The sequence below is a fragment of the Calcarisporiella thermophila genome (assembly GCF_041956535.1).
Source record: "Calcarisporiella thermophila strain CBS 279.70 unplaced genomic scaffold VTP21scaffold_10, whole genome shotgun sequence".
Lineage (NCBI taxonomy): Eukaryota > Fungi > Calcarisporiellomycota > Calcarisporiellomycetes > Calcarisporiellales > Calcarisporiellaceae > Calcarisporiella > Calcarisporiella thermophila.
In genome coordinates, this window is record NW_027192200.1 from 833337 (window position 1) to 844054 (window position 10718).

At 47.1% G+C, this 10718-nt stretch overlaps 4 protein-coding genes across 4 annotated transcripts; all 4 read left to right on the forward strand.

The window, feature by feature from the left end:
- Positions 1–669: 669 nt before the first annotated feature.
- Positions 670–1017, forward strand: VTP21DRAFT_1082 (uncharacterized protein; the record flags this gene model as incomplete). The annotated part of the gene is made up of 1 exon (XM_069390198.1): positions 670–1017. The coding sequence occupies one exon, from the start codon at positions 670–672 to the stop codon at positions 1015–1017; it is 348 nt and encodes a 115-aa protein (XP_069251971.1).
- A 725-nt stretch (positions 1018–1742) lies between these two features.
- On the forward strand, positions 1743–3423 carry VTP21DRAFT_1083 (uncharacterized protein; the record flags this gene model as incomplete). The annotated part of the gene is made up of 5 exons (XM_069390208.1): positions 1743–1983; positions 2076–2459; positions 2541–2711; positions 2789–2946; positions 3013–3423. The coding sequence occupies 5 exons, from the start codon at positions 1743–1745 to the stop codon at positions 3421–3423; spliced, it is 1365 nt and encodes a 454-aa protein (XP_069251972.1).
- A 665-nt stretch (positions 3424–4088) lies between these two features.
- On the forward strand, positions 4089–6451 carry VTP21DRAFT_1084 (uncharacterized protein; the record flags this gene model as incomplete). Its single annotated transcript, XM_069390219.1, has 6 exons — positions 4089–4266; positions 4345–5009; positions 5196–5272; positions 5341–5463; positions 5539–5932; positions 5993–6451. The coding sequence occupies 6 exons, from the start codon at positions 4089–4091 to the stop codon at positions 6449–6451; spliced, it is 1896 nt and encodes a 631-aa protein (XP_069251973.1).
- A 2109-nt stretch (positions 6452–8560) lies between these two features.
- Positions 8561–9085, forward strand: VTP21DRAFT_1085 (uncharacterized protein; the record flags this gene model as incomplete). The annotated part of the gene is made up of 1 exon (XM_069390230.1): positions 8561–9085. The coding sequence occupies one exon, from the start codon at positions 8561–8563 to the stop codon at positions 9083–9085; it is 525 nt and encodes a 174-aa protein (XP_069251974.1).
- Between the last annotated feature and the right edge of the window lie 1633 nt (positions 9086–10718).

Below are 10718 nucleotides of genomic sequence, written 5' to 3' on the forward strand. Positions count from 1 at the left end.
ATTTGGTATATTCCGAAGAGAATTCTGTAAGATGCAACGAAAAATTGTACGGAGATTTGCGCTATAGTCTGGTTTGCAGTGGTAAGAGATGCTCAAGTCTCTTCATGCGTGCGCCACTAAAACCTATCCGTTCTTAGTGCAATGAATGTTCATCATTTATTTGGCGTTCCAGCTATCTCAATTGAAGCAGTAGCAGAGCGCGTGCTATCCTACCGAGAGAAAGGAAAACCTGAGACAGGGAAATATCGCCCATATGTGCTTTGCCGTCAAGCTCTTCTTCCTGCGTTTCAGTCAAAAATCCCGAGGCTTTACCTGCGGCTGGCAGCGATACCCCTTTACCTTTTCATGCTCGAGTATTACATGCATGAATACATCACAAGACAGATTGTCCAAAAATAGTACAGAAAGCCGACAAGAGCACGGAGTATTGTTGTTAAGTCTTTGGATTATATTAATATATTAGTGAACCAAAAAAAAAGTAATTAAGGTCGTATGGAGGAGAAGGAAAAGCAGAGAAATGGGAGGGTGAAAGCTCTCGTAAGCAGCTCGGTCATACAGCTCGCACAGAGCCGGAGGGGCGGGGATCCAACAAGCTTCAAATGGCTTGTGGGGATTTGACGAGCGAGCTGCGAGTAATTAATTGGGGGGCCATTCCAAGGGCATTTGGGGATGCCTGTCAACGCACGCCCAAGCGCCCTTGAAAAAGGAAACTGGAAAAAGCTGCCTGGATCCGGTGTGATGATGGGAGCGCGTTCATATTCCCTAATTCTCTCGCCGCACATGAAGAGGAGCGCAAGGATCGCGGGCGAATGCGGCCGGGATGCAAAAAGAAAGCGGATGGCTCATGAGGCGGCTTTCATCTTCACCAATGCCCAAATTGCGTCTGTCCAAACGGGTGCTAGCCTCGATCACGACTTCAATCCGCAAAGAATTAGTCACAGGGCTCCGGACGAAGAAGGGCGTCTGCCCGGCCCGCAATCGAAATCTCACAACTCGCGTATGACACTACCAATATAGCCCCAGAGTCGAGCTGTGTCTGAGTTTGCAAATCGGTCGAGTGTGGGGGCCGGCTGGGAGCTCAGCTTGAAGCCTGAGACCCGCCCCTGCTCTCACGCGCCCTCCACCCAGGCCCTAGGCAAGCCGGCCTAAGAATAACATCCGCCGCAAATAGAACAGAATTTGAAACCATTGGATCCACTGGTAGCAGGCAGAAGCCGGCCGACGGGCTTCTGAAATCTCCTTGGACTGCACCCTATTTCTTTTATTGGTTTCCCTGTTAAAGTTGTAACGGACCAAGCGCTGAGAGTCTGGAAGCGCCTTTTTCTTTTGCAACCATTGCACGAGGCTCATCAGGTTAATCCATCGGCCCACTCGTAATTAACCAGGTAATTACTATCCCATGCCTTCATCCGAGTTGGTTGAGCTGATTTTGGCGCGAGGCGGGCTAATCAAGCATGCTAACTCATATCTTTCTCCACTTTTTCTTGTTCTTGACTCTTTTTTCTGGAAACATTCGCAGTTGAGCATCAGATGACGCTGGAAAATTGTTGATGTTACATCCTTAGGCTTTCCACTCTTAAGCATCATCAATTGATTGTTCGCAGCCTGCATCCCCTCTTCTTTCTCAATCTAATTCTCCAAATTTCCCAAAGAATTCGCCATCTCATCCCCTCTCACTCCACCTGCATCCCACGTTTCTACACCCCCATTTGCCACATCGCGCTCTCCTCGCTAGATAGTTTATGTCGAATCCGCATCATCATCTCTCAAGTAACCTAGGAACGCCCCCCGGGCCCTCTGGCCGCGTTGTGGGCGTGCACTATCGCGTTAACAAAAAGATCGGCGAAGGATCATTTGGAGTGATATATGAGGGAACCAACTTGTTAAACAACATGTCCGTGGCCATCAAGTTCGAACCACGGAAATCAGACGCTCCACAGTTGCGCGATGAATATCGTGCCTACAAGATATTAGCTGGAAGCAGTAAGTTCTTCTAATGCTGGCTGTTTTTTTTTGTCGCTGAACGCATCTTGACTTTGCTCTCCTTCCCCTCTTTCTCTCCCACTCCTCTCTAGCTGGAATCCCGGGTGTGTATTATTTTGGCCAGGAAGGCATGTATAATATCTTGGTGGAGGACCTGCTCGGCCCTAGCCTCGAGGACCTGTTTGACTCCTGCGGCCGCAAGTTTTCGGTGAAGACGGTCACTATGCTCGCACGTCAGATGATCACACGTGTACAGACAGTACATGAGAAGAACCTCATCTATCGCGATATCAAGCCCGATAATTTTCTGATTGGCCGCCCAGGGACGAAGCTGGCCGGCACCGTGTTCATGGTGGATTTTGGGATGGCTAAACAGTATAGAGACCCAAAAACAAAACAGCATATTCCGTATAGAGAGCGAAAGAGCCTGAGTGGAACGGCTCGGTATATGAGTATCAACACCCATCTTGGTCGAGGTATGCACGATTAGGGATCTTTCTGTCTTTTATGATTTTTATTTAATTTTATCAATGCATTCTCCTCATCCTTGGTTTCAGAACAATCGAGGAGAGATGACTTGGAGTCCATGGGGCACGTGTTCATGTACTTTCTCAGAGGCTCCTTACCGTGGCAAGGCCTCAAGGCCGCAACCAACAAGCAAAAATACGAAAAAATCGGGGAAAAGAAGCAATTGACTCCAATTCGAGAGCTATGTGCTGGATTTCCAGGTTAGTCTTAAGGTTATTGATGGGGGAGATTTTTCATTGCCCGCCATACTTATTTGACATGTGGGGGTGGCTCTTAGAGGAATTCGCGATTTATCTCAACTATGTGCGTAAGCTGGGGTTTGAGGAGACACCCGATTATGATTTTTTGCGGGATCTAATGTTGCGGGCACTTCGCTCCACCGGCGAGGTGGAAGACGGTGTCTTTGACTGGATGGCGTTAAATAACGGAAGATTGGTAAACTCCCCAACGCAAACTCTATTTAGGGGGAAGCCCCTGATGACGCTAACTTTGGGTTATTAGAATCAGCGCCTAAGCGCGGCGTCCTATCCCCACCGCGGCGTGGATGAACTTGGCAATACACGAGTCTCAATGCGTGGCTCGTCCGGCCTACAGCGTAGTGGGAACATCCCCTCGATGACCGCGCTGCAGCGCTCAAGCCTACAACGTGTCCATTCCACGGCCAGGCCTCCGGGCCAATCGACCAGTCAAGCGAACCTGAGCCACCCAATAAAACAGGGCCGCCCAGCCTCTCCACACACTCAGGACAAGCCCGTCCCGCCTCTGGCCCAGCAGTATTCAGAAGCGCCATTGCCTCCACCGCCCCCGGAAGCACGAAGTCGGAGCGGACCGAGACGGGGATTCTGGCGGAAATTCATCGGAATTATCACATGTAGTAAGTGTAGTCTTCCAAGTGGCCCCCACCTAATTTAATGTTCATACATTTCTTCTGACTAGGTTAAAATGAGGCATTTCAAAAATGGATGCTTTGTTTTTCTTTTCCTCCAGAAACAAAATAATATTGTAATCCAATTAATAGGGGAAATGACTACTCTAATCACATATTATTTCATATTTTTAAGGTGATTTTAATTTTATATTTTTTTTTTTCCTCTTTCACGCTGACTTCTTCCCTTCTCCATCGCTATCTATTCTATATATCTTAACCTCTTCTGATTCCACCCACTCCTTTTTTTTTTACTTTTCTCCTTTGGTTTATACTGTGTATTGTTTCTTTTCATGGTAGCTCTATGGTTTTGAATGCTTCGAAGCGTCGTCATAGACTTTTCTCCTTTGCTCTTGTATTTTGGCCTGATCCCCTCTTTTCCTGCACACGAAAATAATAATAGAGAATTCTGAAATTTATTCAATTTGGGACTGGAATTTGACGCGCTTTCGCTTTTGGATTCAATTTTTTATTTTTACGCGTCTTTTTCCTGGAAGGAGCATCATTGCATTTCTTTTTATTTTATCTTTCACTGGGGCATTTGATATTTTTTCCCCCTTCCCCCATTCTTCTGTACAAGAGCTGGCTTGATAATTTTTATTAATTACTCCACATCTCCCAAATAGTTTGATTTCACACTTCGACCATAAGTATGGTGCTCACGCGCTCCAAATACGTGCGCCAATCATCGCTCTCGCACACTGAGGATCTCTCTCATGACATCTCCGGCACATTCATTGAGCAGGCGACGGCATCTCGCACGCCTAGACAGTCCCTAAGAAAGCATTCTGATTTCCGTCCCAATCTGGTGGAGGAGAATGAGTATATTGGTAAATTTTAATATGCAAACCTGTGCTAATCCCCATGGCCAATTTCCATTGATTAATACGGCTGTGATTCCTACTTAGATCTGTGCGAGGATAGCCCCGCTGCAAATAAAGAATATCGAGATACAGAACATAGTCCCGAGCTTGGCGACTACACGCCTGCACCCTCTTCGGTCACCCTTGCTGAGGAGAGTGGTCCCAAAGAATCAACCACACCTATCCACGACGACGAGACATCCCATGACGCTTCGAACCGTTCCGCCATCCCTATTAATCTTGTTGCCACGTTTGATAACGATCCCGTTTCGGAAGCCCCCATGAATTTGGTAGCTGCCTTTAGCGAGGCCGAGCCAAAAGCAAAGGTGTCAATGGCTTCAACCGGGAGTCGAGGCCAGGACATACCACTTACCATTCCAAAAGAATTCAATTTTGCTACCCATTCACGAGCACGCAGAAGCGGGGAAAACATATTAGAAAAGCGCTCCACCGGACGAGTGAAGAAGAGAAAGAAGAAGAAGACGGGGGCTCCCAAACGAGACACCGGCGTCCCTACTGCCTCGGTCAACGAACTCACCGTACCGAAACCTTTTGCCTTTCATGTGGATAGCCGCGCTGCCCTTAGGGATAAATCAGCCGAGCTCGAGGCCTCTGCAAAGGAAAACAGCCCATTCGTGCCGATGGCAGTGCGTATTCAACAATTTGAAGAAGGAGAACAAAATCCATCCCGCGCCAATCCCCCTAAAAAGGTAAGTTTTTAGGGTAATAGACCTTACTTGCATGAAAAGAATGGAAAGCCTTCCATCGGCCTTCAGCCTTTTTTCCTACCTGGCTATCAATTTATCTTCTACTTTTATTGAATCTTTCCTTAGTTTTTTTTTTTCTATTATTTTATGTCCATGGGTTGATTGACCTTTTCTCTTTATTGCAACTAGTCGTCCGAGAAGCAGGAGCTCAAATTGACCCACCCTCAATCACCACGCTTAACCACGAAGTTGCAGGCTAAAACTAGGTATATTTTTTTGGCTAAGTTGGGGGAAGTGAACTTCTGCTCATGACTTTTTTGATAAAACCATGAAGCGACACGATGATAAAGGACGCGCAGAGGCCAATACTGAGAGTGTTAAAAGAGGTCAAAACCAACCAAATCACCCATCCGAAGTCTCCCCAGCTCTTAACCAAGCTAAGAAAAAAGCCACAAAGGTAAAGTCCATCTTGCGAAGGCTCCCTTTGTTTTGTATACTCGAAAGCTTATCTGTCGGCATTTCTTGATGATAGCATGTTGAAAGACACCAGTGCAAGGTCAAAACGTTTCACAAACAAGACGCTCAACAAAAGGCTATTTGGAACTGCCGCTGTAGGCACCCGCCCGCAGATGACCTTTCAAACCATTCCCCGCTCTCCTGCCATTACTAAGTCTAAACCACGTCAGATTCCCTCTCCCCCGCCACGCCCCGTTTTCCATGCAAACCCCATGCCCAAATTTCACCCACCTGCCCCCGTCCGCAATGAGCCAAAAGCGACCGTGGTAGAACCCTTCCGGTTTGTAGGCGAGGCAATTAGTGCGCGCCAACGCCAGGAGATACAGGAGAAAATTCGGAGAGAAGCCGAGGAGGCGGAGGCAAGGAGAAGGTTCAAGGCGAACCCGATGCCTAATTTTGTAGCGCCTCAGGTAGGAAAGAGAAGCTTATATTCCTGGTGCTCGCTTGTACTAACTTGCTTTTCTCCACAGAAAGCACCTCCACCCGTTCAGTTCCCTATCACCGAACCCACCCCATTTAACCTTCTCACCGATCTGCGGGGAGAGCGCTACCAAAAGAGATTCCAGGAGCGATTGGCCCTCTGGAAGCACCGCGAGCGCGAACAGATGCGCTTCCACGCAAGGCCCATACCAGTGTCCCATGATTGCCCCTTTATTCCAAAGGTGTCGGACGCCCCCCTAACTGAGGCCAACCCGATCCACTTGCATCTGGAGGACCGAATGCAGAACCGGAGAGCTTTCGACGCCGAAATAAGGCGGCGAGAGGAGGAGGCGGAGCGAGAACGGGAGAGAAAGAGAAAGGAGGATGAAGAACGGGAAAAGGAGGAAATCAAGCGGCTTCGACGGAAGCTGGTGCACAAGGCCCAGCCCATTCGGTACTGGCGACGGGATGAGCATCACAACGAAGCGCGGGCCGACGTGGGCGTGTGAAAATGCAAGTATATACACATATCTATATTTTTCTTTTTAGGCGTTCAAGTTACGAACGAGAACCCTTCCGGGTTGTTCCATTGCTCCTGCTTTTTATTTTTTTATAATATGCTGTTACTATATCTTTGCGTCTCTTTTTTATTTCGTGACTGTATTCACTCTTCTATATATCTCTTTTTATTGTGTGTTTGTTTTCTATTAAATAATTAGGATGATGCTATTTTTTTATGTGTTGATATGAATGATGATCCTATAGCTGGTGTGAGTTGAACACCCCAACCCGATGTACGGAATAATTCAGGTTACACCCCCTATAACCCTTAGTTAGACTTGTTTGTCATTCCTATCCACCTGAATATATATTAAAAACAAGCGCTCTCATCTCGCATTCTGCAAACCATCCAAAAACTCCGTTAAAAAGGCCCTCATGTGCCTGCATCCGGCCAAGGTAGGACCGGAAATCCTTCCAAATGGATCGATGCAAACCACCGCCCGATACATGCAGACAAGCTGCAGGTATGAAGCGGGGTGGAGGGTATTAAGCCGAGGTGACAAAAGCACCCGTCAAGCTCTTTCCTTCCCCCATTCGGTTGAAGATATTCTCCTCGTAGTAGGAGATATATGATTCGGGAATTTGTGGTAGAGTGGCTAGAGGAAACGGTTGTGCTTGATGTTATTTCTTTATTTGGAAGCTATTCTCAAGGAAAATTTCCCTGGAATATCTGATTGCGCCTCTGAAACCTCGGAAAATTCGGGTGTTGGCTATGAAAAGGATTTGGATTCAAATGTCTGCACGTGACTCTGAGCTTGGAAGCTTCGCAGTTACAGCTAAGGACTCCTTGCTGTATACGATATTAAAAGGGTCCTCAACGTAGAGGTCAAAGTGAGTCATTATTTTTCTCCTATACTTCATAGCTCATCAGCTGTTGTCCTACTAGGAGAGCTCTGTGTTGATCACGCTTAACGCTTGGCAGAGACTTCAAACCTCGATTGTATTTTTAAACGCGCAATGAAAGGGGGAGGGGGGGGAGAACGCGGCGGATCCTGTGAGACCACGGTCCCAACCTATCTTGTTCCATATTGCTCTCTCCCTTCATCCACTATTATTTGTGCCGGAGACGACAGCGAGATGAAGATTAAGAGGGTTGTAGGGCGGTAAGGATTTGGTTTTGGTGCCAAAAAACTAAGTTTAATGGAACCATGTATCCTCTACTTTAACCAAATCCCTCTATGCTTTCTTGCTTTCTTCTGGATTTGTTGCTGGAGTAACAGGAGCCAAATAGCCTGTTGCATAGCATTGCCACGATAAACTCTCCAATTTACCAATAGACTTACGGCGCGATCAATTGTCATACCCTTGCGCTGTATTAAAGCCGTATATCGGTGACGAGGGAAGGGTCTTCAGTGGATGGTATCATGGAACCGATATTGATTAGAGATAGAATTCGATGATAGATTAGCTAGTGCTCGATCACCGGAACCAGCCCCTTTCCATAGAGTTCCCCCTGACACAGTGGATACGTGCAGAGTCTCGCCAGAGGTTCCGCGGCTCGCCACAGCCTCTCTTGTCCTCCAAGCAAGTAAAACCTAGGCTCGCTACCAAGCACTAATCGCGGCCGCCGAGGATCTCAAGAATTGCCGCGCACGGCCGTATGGGCCGGACGCGCACCTTTTATATGGAGGGCGGCTGGCGGATGCGCACGGTGGTTGGCGGCCTCTCGCGAGTGGGGGTGGGACAGGATTGTTTTCAAGACATTTCTAGAATATTAATTTGGAGAAGCTCATCAAGGCTCATTAACGGCTTGTCAAATAAAAATCCAGTATGTCGGAGACTTAATTGCAATGGGCGCGATTGGCCCCTCGACATTTTCAAAGTCAACTGAGCGAAACAGGATATATTTTGCTTTCGCTTCTTGCACAAAACCCGCACCGCTCTATAAAAACCACCGAGTTTCTGTTTTGGTCGCTAGCCCGTTTCTTTTTCTGTTTCTCGCTTTGCTTGCCCTCTCCGCTCTCTTCGCCCCATACTGCGCGTCTTCGTTGTAGCTTGACAATCCCGCTGAATTCGGCATCCACCCATCCAAACCACACCCTCGGAATCACAGAACAATGCGCGCGTCTCTAGTCGTTCTTCTCGTTACCTTGCTGGTCGCAAGTCTGGTCCACGCCCAGACCTCGGCCGCGACCAGCAGCGGTGCCCCTGCGGCCAGCTCATCCGCAAGTGCCACATCCGCCGCCGCCTCTCCCACCCCCTCCGATACTCCCGCCGCCGCCTGCGCTAAGCAGAACAACTGTGGCCAGGATGTAGCGTGCCTTGCCCGCTGCAACAATGTCCCGAACCCAACCGTGGAAGACATCAACCGCACCACCGAGTGCGTGCGCGGATGCATGAACATGACGGGCGAGGCCGCAGTCCGATGCCAAAACGACTGCGTGAGCAGGAACTACATGACCTATGGAACCTTGTATGCAACCCAATCCGTCATCACCACTGGCGTCAATGGAACAATGACGGTGCCCTCGAGGTCCGGCACGGCCGCGGCCGGCACCGGAAAAGCTAGCGCTGCCAGCGTTTTGGAGAGAAGCGGATGGGCGCTCAGCATCGTGATAGTATATGCCTTTATGGCCCTATAGTGGATTTCTCGCCCGATCCCCTCTCTTTTGTTTGAGGGGGGAGAAGGGAGAGAGAGAATATAATTTTACCTCGGTACAAAATATTTGATTGTATGTTCTCAATTTTTTTTAGTATACATTCATTCTTTTTATTCGTGCATTTTTTTTTACCATTAGTCTCGTCTTAGTATAGAAAACAAATATATATCATTGCATTTTACTCTTCATACTGGAAGTTTCTCGTGATAAACATCACCTCCCTGAGCAGCTCTAGAGTTTTTATTTTGAGTTATACATTCCGGGTTATTCGATGATTTGCTTTTTAATTTTACAAACAAAACACAAATCCATAGCAAAACCGGAAAGCCAGAAAACTCAACCATTACCTTTCCAGAAGAGTACAAACCTGGATTCCACTGTGCCCCACGTCTTTATAGAAGTATGCTAGTTCCATTCGATTCGAAGTCTCTAAATTTGTACCGCCTATTGGCTATTGGGCCGGCCAGCTGAATCACCGGTAATTTACTCTGCCAAATTGGAATACGCCTCCGATCATGGTAACTACAATTAATTAGTTTGTTCAAACTTCAATAAATGCATCAAGCTCATCACCACTGCCGTTGAATGCATTCCTAAATGAATCGAAGTCCTCAATGTTGTGGCACGCTTCTCCGCCAAGCTGCCAGGAAGCTTGCAGGTGATTTATAGGACAAAGTGTTTACCAGGATCCGCTCCTGATCCCCCCCCGCGAGAAATCACAAACACAACATGATATCTGCGCGACTTTGAGCGTCCAAATGAAAGCATCAACCTGATTTGGAAGCATATCAGGACAGGCGCCTCTATTATTCAGATGATGCTCACAACCTCGACTAGCACAGAGAAAGCCTGACTCTGTGGTCGCTGTTGAGCGCTGTAGCTTTCACTTTTTAAGGTTTAGAGAGACTGTTTTCAATCTCTGTCTAAATGAGAATGAAAAGCTGCGAATGCTTCCTCGCCTTCAACACCTAGCTATCTGGCCAAGGCTACTTGTTTTCCGCAAAATGATGAAGAGACTACAAAAGCCAGGCAGAAGTTGTGTTCCATGGGAGATGATGACCGGTGTATGTTTGACGTTTCGTTTCATATGCTTGAAGTAACCGCTTACTTTCAATTTGTCCCTTCTTTCTATCTATAGCCGATTAATTGTGGAATTGACAGGAAGACACCCCAACATGAACACCACTGAATTGTTTTCGACTATTCTTAGGAAACAGATGAGCATATATTGTAGTGGTATTCTGATTATGAATTGTTGCGGGTTGAGCGAGAAGAAAAACTTAATGTAATTCGTTTTTGATGGACAAGTGTCATGGCCTCAATTACAACAACACACTCTGGCTCTTTGCTAAAGTTAACTTAGTCTAAGGTATATTTTTACCTTTCATTGAGTGATGGCTAACTGTGGTCCACTTGTGAATGGGATCTTAGAAAAAAATCCAGAGAGTATCCTTTGCCTACCAGTACTTTATACATCCTCTTTGTAGTTGACATATATATTGCACGTCTTCGCACTTTAAATCATGCAGAAATGAGTAGTATACTGCTAGCTATCGTGGTCATGTTGATTAATTTTAATGATTAGGTCTCGTAGCCAGGTCGTTTTTTTTTTTTT